General features: G+C 53.0%; 7 protein-coding genes across 7 annotated transcripts in view; 3 read left to right on the top strand and 4 right to left on the bottom strand.

Annotated features, from left to right (window-relative positions):
• Positions 1-745, top strand: part of NEUTE1DRAFT_92128 (uncharacterized protein) — a gene marked incomplete at both ends in the record, with an annotated part of 2,017 nt that extends 1,272 nt beyond the window's left edge. The window contains one exon of the mRNA XM_009858443.1: positions 59-745. Coding sequence (XP_009856745.1) covers positions 59-588 — 530 coding nt within the window. The remainder of the gene's footprint in view (positions 1-58) is intronic.
• Positions 746-1,011: 266 nt separating this feature from the next.
• Positions 1,012-2,492, bottom strand: NEUTE1DRAFT_119080 (uncharacterized protein; the record flags this gene model as incomplete). Its single annotated transcript, XM_009858442.1, has 3 exons — positions 1,012-1,087; positions 1,136-1,905; positions 1,969-2,492. The coding sequence occupies 2 exons, from the start codon at positions 2,291-2,293 to the stop codon at positions 1,199-1,201; spliced, it is 1,032 nt and encodes a 343-aa protein (XP_009856744.1).
• Positions 2,493-3,259: 767 nt separating this feature from the next.
• NEUTE1DRAFT_119079 (processing enhancing protein precursor) lies at positions 3,260-5,307 on the bottom strand (the record flags this gene model as incomplete). The annotated part of the gene is made up of 5 exons (XM_009858441.1): positions 3,260-3,783; positions 3,887-4,572; positions 4,628-4,705; positions 4,835-4,960; positions 5,101-5,307. The coding sequence occupies 5 exons, from the start codon at positions 5,248-5,250 to the stop codon at positions 3,393-3,395; spliced, it is 1,431 nt and encodes a 476-aa protein (XP_009856743.1).
• Positions 5,308-6,681: 1,374 nt separating this feature from the next.
• On the top strand, positions 6,682-9,394 carry NEUTE1DRAFT_92118 (uncharacterized protein; the record flags this gene model as incomplete). The annotated part of the gene is made up of 7 exons (XM_009858440.1): positions 6,682-6,723; positions 6,810-7,117; positions 7,295-7,397; positions 7,456-7,666; positions 7,721-8,840; positions 9,060-9,124; positions 9,312-9,394. The coding sequence occupies 7 exons, from the start codon at positions 6,682-6,684 to the stop codon at positions 9,392-9,394; spliced, it is 1,932 nt and encodes a 643-aa protein (XP_009856742.1).
• A 3,954-nt stretch (positions 9,395-13,348) lies between these two features.
• NEUTE1DRAFT_73418 (uncharacterized protein) lies at positions 13,349-15,698 on the top strand (the record flags this gene model as incomplete). The annotated part of the gene is made up of 2 exons (XM_009858439.1): positions 13,349-13,418; positions 13,697-15,698. 2 exons carry the CDS (start codon positions 13,349-13,351, stop codon positions 14,809-14,811), a joined length of 1,185 nt encoding a protein of 394 aa, XP_009856741.1.
• Positions 15,693-16,961, bottom strand: NEUTE1DRAFT_92112 (uncharacterized protein; the record flags this gene model as incomplete). Its single annotated transcript, XM_009858438.1, has 1 exon — positions 15,693-16,961. The coding sequence occupies one exon, from the start codon at positions 16,959-16,961 to the stop codon at positions 15,693-15,695; it is 1,269 nt and encodes a 422-aa protein (XP_009856740.1).
• Positions 16,962-17,382: 421 nt separating this feature from the next.
• Positions 17,383-17,649, bottom strand: NEUTE1DRAFT_119077 (uncharacterized protein; the record flags this gene model as incomplete). The annotated part of the gene is made up of 1 exon (XM_009858437.1): positions 17,383-17,649. One exon carries the CDS (start codon positions 17,557-17,559, stop codon positions 17,398-17,400), a length of 162 nt encoding a protein of 53 aa, XP_009856739.1.
• Between the last annotated feature and the right edge of the window lie 90 nt (positions 17,650-17,739).

The following is a 17,739-nucleotide window of genomic DNA, read 5'->3' as shown; positions in this document are numbered from 1 at the left end:
AAAAAANAAAAAAAAAAGCAATCACATGAATAACACGATTCCCCAACCCAAACAATAGAAATCTACAACACCCTTTACACCACCCTCCTCCCCTCTCTCCGCTCCGAGCACGCCGACCTCGGCTCAAAAGTCCAATTCATCTTTCGCCACCAAATCCAACCCTGGCACCCTTCCTCCACCCTAACCCACGAAGCCGGGCTCGCCGTACAACGTCTAGCCCCCACCAAATTCTGGGACTTCAGCGCGGCTCTGTTCAAAGACCAGAAGGCTTATTTCGACGTTTCACTGGTGAACGAGACGCGGAATGAGACGTATAAGCGGCTGGCGAAGTTAGCTTCCCAAAGCGCGGGGGTTGATGAGAGGGAGTTGTATGAGCTGTTGGCTATCCCGACGGAGAAGGGAGATGATGGAAGTTTAAATGTGGGCAATGCGGTGACGAATGATTTGAAGACAGTGATCAAGATGGCGAGACTGGTGGGCGTGCATGTGAGTCCTACGGTGATTCTCGATGGGGTGGTGGCAGGGGAGGTTAGTTCTAGCTGGACCCTGGAGCAGTGGTTGGAGTATCTGAGGAAGAGTGTTGCTTGAGGGGCTGGAATAATGTGAGGGAAAGGGGATGGTAAGCTGAGCTATGAGTCAATGATCAAGAATATAGAATGGGTTACACCGGGGCGTTTGGCATCTTAGAACTAATGGACGGATGCATGATAGTCTTTCCTACCCAACAAGAACTCGTAATACGTCGTTTGAGAGGTGACCCATGACAAGCGAGAACGCATGGTGCCTGAAGAGCAACTGACAGGGTAATGAAAAGGCCTACGCTCAATCAATCAGTGGACGCAACACACACATCAAAGGTGTTACACGGAGTCTATTAAGCGTATTCTGATAGGATATTGATCTCTTCTGCTACTTACGACTGATACCTACTTAACCTACAGAGCTTGCCTCTTTTGTGTTCTCAAAAGTGCAAATATGCTGAGACCAAAGAAAGCCAACCAAGAGAACATCCCCGTTAAAAAAAACTAAGCAAGTGAAGCCATGAAGCTTTCAAACAATGCACAGTGATCACTGGATAACGAGGCACCTGGTGGTTAGTCAGCGTGAGCGTGAGTATATGGAGAGGATATTGTACATTGCAGGTGAGGTATAGAAAAAGAAAATAAGCATCTACCGGCCGGATTAACCCTTGCGTGGTTTAGAGTCTATCCTGCTTGCGACGCTCGTTTCTTGTCCTGCGCATGAGCTTCTTGTACTTCTTCTTCTTGATCTTCAGCTTCTTTTGCCTGCGCACGCTGATAGCATGCATGATCCCCTGCTGCTGGCGAGCTTCCTCATAGCGAATCTGGCGCAGGGCGAGGCGCTCCAGGAAGCTGCGCGGCTGCACAGCATCGTCCTCGACGAGTTGTGGGCTGTGTGCCATGATCTTGTACTGGCCGTTGGTATTCCTCGTCTCCTCAATCGTGACAACCGCCTTGTACACGCGCGTTTCCGGCTCCTGCTCGGCGGCGGCAATTTCCTCGGCGATAGCAGCAGAGGCTTCGGCCTCCGCAGCGGCCTCGTCAACCTCAGCGATAGGCTCCGGCGGCGGAGGAGGGCTGAAGGGAAGGAAGTGGCCGGACATGGAGTTTAGCTGAAAGTAGACATCGGACTCGGTGCCGTCGGGGTGCTTCAGGCTGATCTTGGTAGAGCCGTCTTCGACATCGTTATCGGAGAGCCTAAGCCCAGACATGGGCGACTCGAGATCGTGTACGGCCTGCGACAAGGTCGAAAGGACATCGGTCGCCTTATGTCCCTTGCGGTGGTTGAAGATCTCGGCGAATGACTCCTCGGTCACGGTCTTGGGAAGAAGTTGAGTGACTGAAATCGGCCTGTGGAGGGCGAAGAACGTTGAAAGGGCGAGCGCTAGAACGTCTTGTTAGCGACCTGACTCTAAACCTGTGCAACAAAAGGCGCGGATAAACAAACCCTCGTCCTTGATATGCCTGGTGCTGGGCACGCTGGGGAGTGGCGGCATGACCGGCTCCTTCGCCTTGCGCTTGCGCTTCTCTCCAGGAGTCTTGGAGGTGCCGGCGGCGGGCACAGAGGCGCGGGCAGCGAAGGCCCTGGAGGAACCGTCATCGGGGCTGGACGGCTTGGAGGAAGAGTATCGTCGCTTTTGCAGGGCATTGGGCTGATAGGACGAGAGTATATAGGAGGCGCCGGCGCGAGGGGCGGACGAGGCTGCCAGAGAGGAGACAACGGGCGACTGCGGCGCGGCAGCCACAACCCGTCGGACGGATTGGGGAATCATGACCGCGATAAAGACGGAGAATTCGATGTTGAGGTGTAAAAGTACTGATTCGCAGCTGATGGATATATGCCGCCTCCGACCGGCGCAAGTTCGCTTCGCAGACAGCGAGTCGAAGAGAGCGTGCAGCAACCGAACAACCGGGGGGAATGTGTTCGGGGGAGGGATCTGCAGATAGGAAAGGGTCAGACGGGGAGGTCAGATCAAGACAAGGCGCGACAGAACAAGGGCGGTGCTTAGGATGGTCACCGGCCCGAGTTTGCACTGGACGTCACGTTAAAGTGCCAAAAGTTCGACTGCTGTTTGGCTGAAAGGCTTTGTTGCCCCGTGCGCACTGCACCCACCTGCGCTAAAATCGATCGCCACCAACACGATAAGGCCGGGCATTAGCTACCTACTGCGTAGGTAGCGAAGCAAAGTACGTACCCCGGCATCCACTGCCCTGTCACACCTGTCTCATCTCAGGTCCGTACCGTGACCCCAGCTCCCGGCTCCGGTTGGTCTGTGCCACCTGCCGAAGCCCAGCCCGCGTAGAGATTCCAAGCAAAGCAGGCATTACAGCATGTGTAATCTTCATGTTGCAAGGTGCCTAATAGTCTGTATACTTTCTTGTCAACACACCCAACACCACGCTGCGTGTTCCAGACTGCGATTTAGGAATCGGCTCATGGTAACCCTTCGGATACCACCATCACAGATTTTGGCTGCAGATGAACGTGTTGCGAAAAGCCCTGGATGCGGTCTCGTCCAACTCCAGCGTCGTGGCAAGTCTCGCATCGTTTAATCCTGTTCTTGTCCTGCTTATCCTCTCGCCTGGCGTAAGCAAGTGAAGCACAATGTCGTCAAAGATTCGCAAACCATGCCAGAAATCCGTAATTGAAGTGGTAATCACAGCCTCTACCTCCCTCGCTTTTCCCGCCCTGCAACATACCATAGTAATCATTGAGTGACCCTGTTAACCGACCGAACCTGTACCGTGAAACTTGTACGCATGGAAATTGATTGCTCTATGTCTAGCCTCCGACCCTAGAGTACAGATTTTGGGCTGGAATGTAACACCGATTATAATACAGAACCCGGCCCCCTTCTTGCTCCCTATCGCTTAAAAAGCGTTCCTGCTCATATCACCCCTGATACGGGCATAGTCGAACAGGCCCTCGATGCTGCCGACCGCGCTGATAGCAATATCCTGATCCCAGATCTTCTTGTTGGCGAAGTCCATAACGTCCTTGGCGGAGACAGCATCAATGATGCGCTCAATCTCAGCGGGGCTCATGCGGCGGCCGGTGGTGACGATCTGGCGACCAATATCCTCAGCAACGGCGGTGGTACCGTCAAGGGAGAGGAGGATGGAGGCCTTGAGCTGGGCCTTCGCGCGCTCAACCTCAGCCTCGCTGACGTTGGAGCAGAGACGGGTCCACTCGCGGAGGGAGAAGTGGACAAGGTCGTCAACGCGGTCGAGCTTGTCAGTGACAAGGTAGATACCCCAGAGACTATAGTTTGCCATGTCAGTAGTTGTACGTCAGAAAGAGAAAAATGATGATAAATAAAAAAAAAAAAAAAAAAAGGTCCGAAACCAAACAGGAGCGTGCTTACCCAGTGTCGCTGTAGCTGGTAGAGAAGCTCATGAAGCTGGTAGCGAGGTCGTGCTTGTGAACGAAGCCGCTGAGCTTGCTGCCCTGGTGGGGAGCGTTGCCAAGAGCCTTGTCGTAGTTGCCAACGATGGCCTGGGTAACGAGGCCAGTGAAGTAGTCGTCGTCGGACCAGCTGACACCCTCAACGGCGATAGCAATGTTGGCGGTGGGGATGGTATCGTCGCGAATACGGATATCAGAGCCGATGAAGTCGGGCTTCTTCTTGGAGAGGATGGAAGCGCTGCTAACAGGGGCGGTAGCAGGGAGCTTGGAGAAGTACTTGTCGGCCATCTCGACGAGCTGCTCGTGGGGGACGCCACCGGCGCCAACGAGAACCATGCGGTCGGCAGTGTAGTTGTTCTTGATGTAGTTCACGAGCTCGGTACGAGTGATGTCACGGATGTTCTCACGGGGGCCGAGGATGGTGCGGCCGAGGGGCTGGTGCTGGTAGGCGGTAGCGTGGAGGTGGTCAAAGACGACCTCCTCGAGCTGCTTCTCAACCTCCTCCGACTCGCGAAGAATAACGTCGCGCTCGCGCTCGATGGCGGACTCCTCAAGCTTGGAGTTCTGAAGAATGTCCTGGAGAATATCGACGCACTTGGGGACGTCCTCGTTGAGAGCCTTGGCAAAGTAGACAGTGTTCTCGCGCTGTGCTCGCGGGTTAGCGGGCGGCGGATGCGCCGGACGACAAGATCAGACGAACCGAGGTGTAGGCGTTGAGGTGAGCGCCCATGTTCTCAATCTCGAGCTCCAACTGCTGCTGAGTGCGCTTCGTCGTTCCCTGCGTGTCGTCGTCGAATTAACCAGATGCCCTCTCATACAATCTACCGATCCAACAACCCAACGCGCCATATCAAAGCTAACCACAGCCCGGGGAGAGGACTCGTGACTCGTAACATCGGGGGCGTACCTTGAAGGCAAGGTGCTCGAGGAAGTGGGCGGTGCCATTGGTCTCGTCGGTCTCGGCCCTGGAACCGGCATCGATCCACATGCCAACCGTGGAGGTCTGGGCGTAGGGAGAGTACTGGGAAGCAACCTGTGATAGCAATTGACGTTAGGACAAGTCTGGAGGTGGCTTGGGGTCCGGAGCAGCAGTCGGGGAGGAAGACAGTCGGGCCGGAGGCGGGCTCGGGGGCGGGCTCGGAGGCCGGGGGAGGGGAGGGCGGGCGTCCTCACGGTCAAGCCATTCTTGAGGGTGGTGGTCTGGGTCTTGATGCCGGTGCCGCTGTGAGGAGTAGCAAGACCTCTGCGGAAAGGGTTGATAACACCCCCAGCGCGGGCCTTCACGCCCTGCGCCAGGTTGAGAGCTAGTCTCCGGGAAGCCATGGAGGTCGGTGATTTGAAGGGGGGGGAATGAGCGGTTTGAAGGAAAGGATGCTACAGTGAGGACCTCTACTAGCTGCTCACATCAAAAAAGTCGTTAATTTTGCCTCACTTCCAAGGCCAGCTCGGGAAGGCCCGGCAACAAGAACGGGTCCGTGCACTTGCGCGAAGCCGGGTACTTGGCTTGGAAATTCAGCCATTCGATTGGCCAGGACCGATCTTCAGCCAGTGGGGAACACAAAAGCCTGTGCTAGCCCCAGTCGGAACGAGGGTTAGGGGTCAGCGACGGAGCTGGGCGTCAGGAAGCTTCCCCTCTCCCACAAACAAGCGAAACAACATTCATCAAGGGTTCCAGCCAGCAAACAGCTCCGTGCTCCATGGGATGCCCCCAGCTCCCGTAGCTCACCACAGGCAGAGGCAGCTCACCTGTCCGGCCCATTTCTTCCCGTCACATCGACCTCCCATGTCATTGCCAAGGCTATTTGAGGGGAGTTTGAGGTTGCATTTCATCAACTAAGCACAGAGATACCTCGACTGTGTCCGGTAGGGCTGTCTACAGTATCTACCTTTTTCTTTTTCAAGCGGGTATCGAAGTCGTCCGTGCCTTCGTTTTTCCGTTCAGAGATCGACCATCTGGTGGCACTACTCATCAGGTCTACAAAATCGATCCCCTCTTCGCCTCTCATCTCGGCCATCCACAATCGAGCTCACTGTAACTGCTCGTATCACTACCAAGAAGATGAATCATGCTCGACTCGAGCTATGTACTGCTACTCCCCAGATTGGAATAGTCCGCAAGCATCCCGATCTTTCAGCGATTCCGAGGAAGAGCTTCCTCACCCACGTCTCGTATGTACTACTTACAGTTGGGAATATTTCTCCCGAGGTTCGTACCGTACGTAGTAGCCTACGGCACTACACGTGTCCTAGGGAGTTAGTGCCATCGATCGGATAGCTGCAACTAGCCCTAGCTGACTCCTATGGTCTATTCAATCCGACTTCTCACAACGAGCCCACGCCTACCACCTGGCTTCTTCCCTTCCTGAGTTTCATTCACCCAGAGAGGCTGAACAGGATCAACATACCTCTTGACAGACATATCATTGTTTAACATCATAACCACCCTGCATGAATTGCCCCCTACCTTCAATACAGTTATTGTGTTACATCTCTTAATCCTCCGGCTTCGTCATAGTGTATGTCACTCTTGATATCCTCTCGATCCCACTGCCACGATCGACATCGAGCATATCGCTCATTCACCAACAGGTCTCGTCCTGAAAATGTCCCCTTTCGTCGTAACCTACCCGCCTCTGGAGCAGATCACCCAGTTAAAGGATACCAGTGTGACTTTTCACGCTGTGTTAGAGGTCCCCAAAACCCTTGCTCCTGGCTCGTGGCAGCTCGCGCTCTGGCATTCCACTGGCAGCTACGATGGTCGCAAGGCAAGCTGGGTCGAAACTCCCTTCGCCCCAAGTGGGCAGAGTGACTTCCCGTCGACCCTGCACGACCCTGCGGATCAGCTAACGCGCCTGCACTTTGCTGTCAATTTAACCGTGCAGTCAACGTTGAACTTCACCGCCAAGTTCCGCCAGGGACCTGACCATGATTGGAGATGGGTCCGCAACGAACAGGGTCTAGGTGATGGCTACATTGTGGTCGATGTTGGAGCGCCAGAAGGCAGCGATGATGAGGACTTGCCAGATCTGATCCACGGCTTGAACCCATCTCTTAAATGGAGTCCTCATCTAAGCCAATGTCCCGGGACTCGACTCTGGACCATTGAGGTTCCCGTGGACGGGGCTCAAGACGACGATAACTCGACTTTCACCCATGTTCCGCTCGGCATTCCTTGGGGAGGGTTTCTGAGGTAAGGATTTCGGGGCTCCTGCGATAGCCGGTGTTTACAATCATGTCCAGGTGCTGATCAGAGCGACGACAGGTGGTTCGCTTTGGTCAGAGACTGGTCACCTTGGCTTGCTCCGAGACAGGGAAGATCGACTGTTGAATTCGATAAAGACGCACTACTTTGTTCGTTTCTCTCCAGCAAGGGCAAACACTTGGTCCTTTTGGGTTTCGCCGGTATCAACAATGCCGTCGATGGCATGACGCTGTTTCGCAACGACGAGTTTGGACGGGTGACCATCCATGTAGGCCTACAATCACAATACAAATATACAACCATCACCAACTAACCTTGATGGCCAGGTTCGGAACGATAGCGCGAAAGCCGGTAGCGGTACTGTTTTGGTAGCGGTTGGCGACAACTTTGAGAGTGCCAATGCTGCTGTTATGTACCACGCTCGCGGCCTCGTCAGCACGGCTGACAGAGCTGGAGAGTCTCCAACGAAGCTGGAGAAGCTTAGTGATAATGTCGAGGCTAACTGGTACGAGAACTGGTATGATGGATTGGGCTATTGTGAGTGTGAAAGTGGTCAATATGCCCATGATGCAGTCTAACATGAGTACGTAGGCACGTGGAATGCCCTTGGCCAAAGGTTGACGGCGGAAAAGGTTATAACGGCAGTAGATGCTCTGGCCGATAACAACATCAACATCAGCAACCTGATCATTGATGACAATTGGCAAGATATTGATTACCATGGAGATCAATGGCAGCAAGGTTGGAATGATTTCGAGGCTGAACCTAAAGCCTTTCCAAATGGTCTCACAGGACTGGTCTCCGAAATACGATCCAAGCACAAGAATATCGAGCACGTTGCTGTGTGGCATGCCCTTCTAGGGTATTGGGCAGGCATAGCACCCGATGGTAATCTTGCCAAACGCTACAGGACAATCGAGGTTGTGCGTGGCGAAGATAGCTCACGTAAGAACATTCCCCTTGGCGGCAAGATGACAGTCATCGCGAAGGAGGATGTTCACAAGTTCTACGATGACTTTTATCGTTTTCTCTCCGAGAGTGGTGTGGCGGGAGTCAAGACCGATGCGCAGTTCATGGTTGACACTTGGGTATCGCCAAAGGTCCGACGCGAACTCATCCAACCGTACCTAGACAACTGGCTGCTCGCATCTCTTCGGTACTTTGGCGGGAGAGCCATATCTTGCATGTCCATGTCTCCTCAGATCATCTTCCATACACAACTTCCCCGGGGACGGCCCACGATGCTTTGCAGGAACTCGGATGACTTTTTCCCCGACGTCCCATCTTCTCATCCCTGGCATGTCTGGGCAAATGCTCACAACAGCTTGCTTACCCAACATCTGAACATCCTCCCAGACTGGGACATGTTCCAAACTACTGGCGCATATGCCGGCTTTCACGCTGCCGCACGTTGTGTGAGCGGCGGTCCCATTTACATCACAGATGTTCCCGGCCAGTACGACCTCGATTTGATCAAGCAGATGACCGGTGTGACGCCAAGAGGCAGGACTGTCATTTTCCGTCCCAGCGTGCTTGGTCGTAGCCTTGACCAATATGTCAACTACGATGATTTGTCTCTGCTCAAAATAAGCGCTTACAACGGCAGGGCGGTCACGGGCACTCCGATCATGGGCATCTTCAACGTATCGGGCCGTCCGCTCACAGAACTAATCCCTCTTGCCCGATTTTCGGGCGTCCTGCCATCGATGTGGTACGTGGTACGTTCTCATCAGAGTGGAAAGGTGACCGTGCCAGTTCAGACAACCTCATCTGCCTCTCTGTTGACGGCATCTCTCGACAATGGCGGCTACGACATTCTTTCCGTCTTTCCCTTGTCACTCTACGAAACCGAGAGCAGAGGTCGTGTATACGTGGCTAGCCTGGGGCTGGTGGGAAAGATGACCGGATGCGCTGCTATGTTGAACCACAGCTCCGATCTGCTCGAGAACGGGCGGTTGTTCATAAGCACCAGGCTGAAGGCCTTGGGTGTACTAGGTGAGAATTTTCGGAACGACTTGATGAAGCGTGACTGACGATTCACCGTGTTTAGGCATTTACATATCCCACCTTCCGGACTTGTCCATCCAAGACGAATTCATGGTCACAATTCAGGGCCAGCCCATCCCGCCCCATACGGTAACTGTCAACAGGATGGATAGCCACGTCCTCGACATTGACATAGAATCCGCATGGAAAGAGATGGGCCTCGAGGCTGGCTGGTCAAATGAAGTGGAGGTCAAAGTTTACTTGACCTTGGAGAAGTGAATGCTCCGAGCGGTCGGCGACCAGACGACAGATCAGGCTCCGGGTGTGGTTAGGCACGTCATTGTGCGCTGTACACACAACTTCCGAAAATGAAATATTCGACTTGTGGGACCTTGAGGAACAGACCCATTGGCCCTAATATATTCTTGTTATAGCTGATGCCTCACTTTCGCGCCGAAATCCTCACCTGGACTCGGTGATGCTGACCATAGAAGAGGCTGTGCTTCTGGTTCCTGGCGCATTCTGTTTTCTATGCCTCATGATCTTCCGCCACCCACTCACGGTACCATCAAAAGAATGTGTTTCATAATAGTCGGCAAAATGTGAGTATTTATGAACTGTAGCTCCTCAACCTCTGATGCTCAACGATTGCAGAAAGTCCGAGATTCGAACAACCAAAGAGAACTCTCTCTTGCTAAGATTATAATTACTAACCTTGCAACTCTGAGTATCAATTGGTCCGATGGTGTAGTTGGTTATCACGTCAGTCTAACACACTGAAGGTCCCCAGATCGAGCCTGGGTCGGATCAAAAAAAAACATTCTTTTGTGAATTTGGCTCCTCCCAACCTTGTCACAATGTCTCTTTGTCCTTTATCTCTTTTTTTTTCTCGTTACCAAAATCTAGAACCCCACGTTAATACCACTGTCAGGTTGTCCGCATAGTCTGCTCACGACCAATGCTAAGACCCAGCCAAGAGGTTGTTGCGCGCGTCGTGGAGTGGCCAAAGGAGGCTGAGCTATTGCCCAACTCGCCCAGAAAGACCGCGAAAAGACGGGATGGGAAGGTCAAAAGACTGGGCTGGTCTTGGCTGTATGTTCTAGTGAGCACTACTTATGCTTTGAGCGCGAGGTTGACGATATGGAGATCGAGATGAATTAGGGATGGTGATCCGATCGATGCGTTGGTTATCTTAGGTCCTTGGACATGTCTCCGACCGTTTCTACAATCGGAGCACGTGCGAAAATATGAACGTGCTGGCTTCTCTTTAAATCTGACGAGTCCGTATCTAAACCGGTCGGGGAGAACAACAAAGTCCGATACCTCAAGGAAGTATTCTCACGGCAAAGGTTTCTGTCACGAAGATCCCAAGTAACCGTGGACTGTAACGTTCAGACATAAGCATGCTATGGAGTCCGAAAGCCAGAGTCTCACACACCCGTCACGTTTCTCGGAAAGATGGGGGAAAAGGCAAGTTTTTTATTCGTTTTCTGCCAACTGTTTGTTTTGTGGGAGAAGGGAACGGAACGGTTGAGTGTTGTATCCACGGGATTGTCATTTGATTGAATCGTTCAAGAAGACGCTGTTCTTCGCTCAAGGATGGCGCTTTTTGTACCGAGCAAAATTGATGAATAAGATCGGTGGTTGTGACAGAGGTTGCAGCAGAGAAAAAGACCGGTGCCATTTAAACAGGCGCTCGGCGTAAAACTTCAAACGTGATGGAACTTTTTTGCTTGGTGCTGGGCATCTTGTCGGTATTTAGCCTCTCCCACATCTTCATTCAAATGGAAGACCAGGACAACCTTATTTTACCTCTGCGGAGATAGCCGAAAGTGATGGGCATCCCAAAGATCATTGAACATCTCCAACAACGGGGATGTTTCAGGTTTAGATTTCACGTCGCCTAGTCGCAAAAGCTAGAGGGTCTGATGGGTATCCCCGCGCTTATCATGCCGCCGTGCGAGGCCCGTGTAATTGTGAGGTTCAGAGAGGAAATTGATCAGGTTGAAGTATCGTCTACTGGCTGTGCTTTTTGACCCTCATGTTGCAGTCCAATACGTACTAGTTTGATTCTTAGCTCGAGACCTCGGGTCAACTTCCCTGGGATGCTTTTTCCAAAATAAATACACATGTACACCGTATTGGATCTTGTTGATGCCTTTCGGGATCCCTGCTCAGCCACTTATTTAGTTTTGAAAGGTTTAGGACAATTGGGAAGATATCTCATCCAGTGCACCTAGGAGTTCCGAGGTACCAAGCTAACAAACAGACCAGTATTACCTCTAGATTGCAAAGCCGCGGAGAGCGTGCCCTGCGTGGGTACCTATGTTGTAGCTGGATGAGATCGCCAACTTTCTTTCTGTCAAGTTGGCATTTAGGTGCACTTGGGCCCCCCTGGTGCATGATGAAAGACGACCGTTCAGCCAAAGAGGTCTGGAAGGTCTCTGAACCAAGTTTGACATGCGACACCCTGACGAAACCAGAAACCTCATGTTTCGTAACGGAACATGGAAGTTCCTTCAGGGGAAATAGATGGTAGTATTCTGGGATGATGCTACAAGCCCAACCACAAGCTGTCCGCACAACTATCCTTGAGATGCCCGGACGGGATGATATAGAAATGATGAAAAAGATATCCGAACAAAGAGAGATGCAGGGTGCCAAGATGTTGGGGTAGGCGGGGGTGGACTGCAAAGTACCCCAGAATTTAAGCACGTCTGCAACTCTGCACCAGGGTGCATATACATGGCCAGCACCATAGCGTGGAGGTCTGCAAGCGAAACTCTCGACAGAGCAACTTGATGTGTACATATAGCCCGCCCTTCCACGTGGACGGTGAAGACTGAATGCAGCATGTTAAGAGACAAGGCGGCAGTGCGTCATCCCGTACCCTTGCAACATCATTGCATGCCTCAGTCGCTTCGGCTGGTCAAGTCATCCGAATGGAAGTTATAAAGCACAGATGAGCGGCCATCCCTGTCGACTTCGTTGCTGCCCTCTTGCCCTGTTTTCCTTTTCCAGAGGCCCCGCCAATCCCGTCCGTCTCTTCCGGGGGTGAAGACCTTCGACAATTCGACCCACCCCTCCATCGCAGTGTCGAGCGACCCTTTTGTGACCAAGGGGAAAAAGCAAGTGGAAGCATGCCCCAATCCCCCAGTGTCCCCCAGCCCCGTCACTGTGGCTTTGCTTTGACTTACTACGCTTGCCATGCACATGATGAGCAAAAGCGATTGTGAAAGGGCAGACTTTCACTGTAGGATGCGTGGAATCGTCTTGTCATTGACACCGTGGATCGAGGACAAGAGGATCGAATCGCGTTCAACGTAACCGGCAGCCGGGCAAGTGTGTAGATCGAGTCAAATGGATGAATAATGAAACCAGGATTCGACATGCAAGTTTCGTTCCCGTCTTCAGTCTCACTGAAAGCACCTAGTTCCATGCTTTTACACCACACAGATCTCGCAAATCTCTTGCAAACCCAGACCCAATTTGAATAGTGCACAACCACCTGGCATACAGCTGAGGTACACGTAGAGGTAGGTAGCGCTTTCCCATCCTCCATTCCACTTCGTATCCTTTTCCCCATTCTGCTCCATGCTGGCACCAGCAGTGCGCAACAATCTCGGGAATTCCCCGTTTCGACAATCACCCACGACCAACACTTCCCACTTTAGCGCTTGTGGTGGCCTGGCGACTGACCGTGCGCTGCAGAGCCTTAACAATTTACCACTTTCCATTCTCACTGCACACTTTCACTTCAATTACCTTTCTCGCTCATAGGTAGGTGCTGCAGTCTCGAGTCGCCGCTGCACCTGCACCTTCCCTCTGCAAGTTCACATCGTTTTGCCGCTCAGCAGGTCACTCTTCTCCACCTTCCGGGCTTATCACGCTTTTAACCTCCGGCTTCCATCAACCATTCATACATCAGCCCTCGCCTCGGGCGTCCTACCCGCTTACGTTGCTTTTGGTAGCCCTTCGTCAGCATTTCCCCAAGCCTTCCGAAAGGCTTTTGCGCATTTTGCCCTCGACCTCGCTCATCCTTCTTCTTGTCCTCGGCAAACCGTTCCTTGTTCTCTGAGCTCTGGCAAACTAAGGACACAGCGGGTTTCTCCACGGACTGGTGACGGCTGCGTGCGCTACTCAATCTCTACCTAATGGACACCCTGCGACAGTAATTCGTACCCCGTCGCCACTCGAATCTCATCGGCATCTCATCTGTCGGCAGTCGGCAAAATGGTTGTTTTTGTTAATCCAGCCATATTGGAAGGGGCGCGCGCCGTGGCGAGGCAGGTCGCCGAAACTGGTACTTCGATACTTACCTCGACAGTAGCGTCGGCGACGGCCTCAGCAATTTCGACAAGCGGCAGCTCATCTGTGATAACCGCTTCATTAACATCAATATCGCCCACTGTCACTCCTCCATCCGCCACTTCCAATTCCGCATCCGGGGATACCGATTCAAAGGATGAAAAAGGAGGGTCGTCGCCGCTCTTGTTTTTTGTGGCATTGGGTTTCGGTGTCGTTTTTACCAACCTCTGGTGGGTTTTTGGTGTGCCTCGCCATGTTTTGTCAAATGGGCAGCTAACCCGGGCTGCAGGATCATTGTGGGCGTCAAGTACTGCTTTCGATACAATGCTCGAACTCGTCAAATGCGCCTAGCGGAGGAGGGCGACCAGATTAACCTGGAGGCCATGCCTCGGCCGCACCGACGCCGTCGTGAGAAGAAACTAATGACAATAGACGAAGTCAACGAGAAATTCCCCATGCTCAAGTACAAAACTTGGGTCGCAAGTCGAGCGCGGGATGGTCTACCCACCAGCGGTGGCGTTTCAGCGCCCAGCCGACCGAATAGTATTCATGACGCGGACGCTATCTCTCGAGAGTTGCCGAACAAGGAGCGTATGTCGACCGAGGGCCGGCCAACGACAAGCCAAGTCGAACCTGCTGATCGGGATCCGAAAACTCCACAACATGAAGCCAAGGAGAGCACCTCCAGCACTGTGCCTTTGACCCATGCTGTCTCAGAAGCAACGACGCCACCGAAGGAAGCACGGGTTTCGCACGACGAGGGCGAAGAGGAGGAGGATCCGATTGACGCCGCATTGCCGCCGGAGTGCGAGGGCACCTCTGGCGACACCTGTGCTATTTGCATTGACACCTTGGAAGACGACGACGACGTGCGTGGGTTGACTTGTGGACATGCTTTCCACGCGGCATGCCTTGACCCATGGTTGACGAGCAGGCGAGCATGCTGTCCGTTGTGCAAGGCCGATTACTACACTCCTAAGCCACGCGCAGCCGGCGAACCAGTCGATGGCCAGCCTGGCGTGATTCATGTCACTTTATCCAACGACCCACGATCCAATCGTATGAACCTGCCAAACAGACCGAGACGTGCTTTGTTCGGCCTGGGTCGTCCAGCAAGGACGGTGTATGTGGTGTCCAGCAATGATCAACGAGGGTCTCGGCGGCGTCATGGTGAGCGAAGACGGGACAATAACGGTGCTTCTAGTCAACCCGGCTCTTCACCCCAAGCTTCTTCGGATCGTGCCGAGGGCGGGAGTGTGTTTGCAAATCTTAGGGCTGCATTCCCCCACTTTCGTCGCAGCAACGGGGGGCACATCGCGGACGCAAATTCCAACCCAACTATGACGCCTGCTAATCTTGAAGCGGGAGTCCGACCTGCGGCGAATTAAGTCCGGCGACACGAATTTGAAAGACTGGTGACTACGCCGCTCTGTGCGAAGCTGATATCTACACCGATATCCGTCTGCTTTACCTGCCGCATCTCGAGTTTTACATTATCCGTTGCCGATGTCCATTGGTAGTATCAACCGAGAAATGAAGTGGTGTTGCTGCGGGGAGCACCTCTGCCCTCCAGCAGCAACCAGCGATCGGGTTGGATTTATGCATAAGGGACGAAACTGAAAGGACGATGCACGATGAACGACGCTGCCGGTTCGAGCAGAATGTTACATACGATCTTTTCGTATGACAATCATGGTTTGCAAATTTGGCAAAGCGAGCAGGTCAGTGCGCAAGATGCATAGCAGTGTGTATTGGTCTCGGTGCATATAAGGTCGGTTGGCCGGAATGTGGTGCTCCACGATGGGCGTGTGTGGCTTTGGTTGTTATTGATGGGAAGGGATGGGATAGCATGGAGTTTATTGGGATGGAATCTTGGTTTATTTTGTACATTGGATGATATTGGAGACCTCACCTCATTGTTGAGCGGACATTTTGATTATAAATTGACTACGGCACCTTTCATGGACATGCGCACCTGGAAATTTTGGAGAAATAGGGACGAGTGAATGGAGCCAGATTCAGCCGGCTTGAGTGTAATGAAGATGCGATGAATCATTCCGAGTCAATCCGAAGCTTTCTGTGTTGTCACGGATTTCGTTCAGTTATTCGTGATACATTTTAAAATGTACAGAAAGTTCGCGCCTCATTCTAGGCGTTTTCTTTCTTGAACTCATCCAGAGGCACGTCACACTACGGGAAGCTCGTTGGCACTGAGAGGACAACAAATAACCAAGCAAAGTCCCAAACCAGCCCTTGCTGTCCGAGTTCCTCATAGATATTTCCCAGACTGAAACCGATCCCCAAAATTCGCCGCGCGATTCAACAGATCCTTCCTCTGCGTATGGCTAATCCTGCCTCCAACCGCCATATCCTTCTCCCGATCAAACGCCCGCTTGCTCGGGTCATCTTCATCATCAACATCCTGCTTCCCATACTTGTTCGCCGGTCTGCTAGGCGCAGAAGAACTCGAGGTCAGTTTCTTCTTTCCCGCCGCAATGGCAGCTTGGTGTTCCTCCACTAGACTCCGTCCCCGCGTTTGTTCAGTATAGGAACGGACCCTTTCTTCATCCAGGTTTTTTGGCCCGACAGTGTTTGAGACAGAGGCAGTTTTTGAAGAGGGATAGGAAGAGGCGGCAGTAGATGACGGGTCTTCCCGACCCAGCACCGCCGCTGCCAACCGCTTGATTTTTTCTTCAGGCGTCTCCGTCCATATGCTGCTTACTCCGCTTGATTTTTCCGTGGCGGCAGAGCGCCCGCTAGCGAACTTGCGCGACTTGAGCTTTGTCGGGTCTGGGGCACGGTAGCTACTACTGGTAGGCGGTGCGATCATCCAGTCGTCGCGCTTGGGGGCTTGAAGTTCTTCGGCTCGATCTTGTTGCTGGGCGAAGGAAGGGAAGTGGGGACCACTGCCGTGGCTATTCTTTGAGCTGGCGGCTGGTCGTGAGCCGGGGAGGGCGGGGCCGTAGCCATCGTCTGAATCCGAGTCTGAGTTGGAGTCTGAGTCGGCATTGGGATCCGTGGTTGGACGCTCAGAGAGGTCGGCGGGTGGAAAGGCGGGGCCGTAGATACGCTTGGGAGCAGCAGAAGCGGCGGAGGCGGGAGGTGCGGTTGGGCCTATTGATGATCCTACGGCAGGACCAATATTATCACCGTCTGAATCTTCGAGGGGAATTTCATCGATGTTCGTCGTTGTGGGTGGTGGTCGTGGAAGAGAGGGACCGATCGGTTGTGTGGTGGGCTTTGCAACACTCTTTTCGTCTTCCTCCGATGGATTGGGTGGTCGGGAAGGGCCTATTGATGGTCGCGGTGGTGCAGCAGATGGGCCAATGCTAGATGCAGAATATGGGCGATTAGGATTGGGTGCACTGGGCCCAAAGTCATTGTCGGAGTCATCATCATCATCATCATCAAGTGGGAGTTCGTCTGGGTTGCTGTCTGGTCGCGATATCTTGGTCGGAGGAGAGGCTGACTCTTCGTCTTTGGAGTCGCGTTTGCGCTTTTGGAGATGGGGAGGGAGTTGGGGGCCGATGGATGCCATGCCTCGCGGTGACGATGTAGGTTATGTGGTAGAGTTCTAGTTGACAGTGTCAGGCGCAAGCGTTAAGATTGTAGATGTGTAAACTAAAAGATGTCGGTGGCCGTTAAGTTGGGAAGGCGAGGATGGAAACACGGATCAAATTGTCGCTACTGTTGTTATGATGCAAGCCTGTCCCTGAGGTGATAAGGTCTTATCGATAACTGCTGCACACACTGAGCGCCCCTGGTACCTGTAAGTACCTCTACCTCTAGCTTGCGGGGGTTTTATCGGGCGCCCAACCTCACTGTTGACGTTGGCACATGGCAGGCCAGACAGTGAGTGAGTGGTCATGGAGCCCAGAACCGAGCTACCTGAAGCTTCCACTTCCTTGCAGTGACTCGGTCCAGCAGCTGAAGGAAGCTCCCGTCGATATCCCGTCTTGCGCCTTGGAGTCACCTCATCGACAAACGAATGCGCAGAAATCCGACAAACTCTGGGTTGTGTAGTTGGTTTGGAGTTGCCAATCGCCACTAAGCCTCTGTATCTCCAATTCGCCGTTCATCATTTCCACCCGGCGTCGTTCACTAGAGGTACCTGGGTGCCTAGATCCATCATCCATCAAGTTGGAAGACGAGAGCTATTACCTACAACTACAACTACGAGAGCGCCACCGTTGGGCAGACTTGAAAACATTACGTTCAAGATTACCACGAGGGCAAAGGTCGCACACCTTTTGGGCGAATACACCGACTGTACTGAAAACATGCGCTGCTTTGGTTATCCCCGATGAGCGTGAACA

Source organism: Neurospora tetrasperma (assembly GCF_000213175.1).
Source record: "Neurospora tetrasperma FGSC 2508 unplaced genomic scaffold NEUTE1scaffold_81, whole genome shotgun sequence".
NCBI classification, from domain to species: Eukaryota; Fungi; Ascomycota; class Sordariomycetes; order Sordariales; family Sordariaceae; genus Neurospora; species Neurospora tetrasperma.
This window is presented reverse-complemented; position numbering and strand designations above follow the sequence as displayed.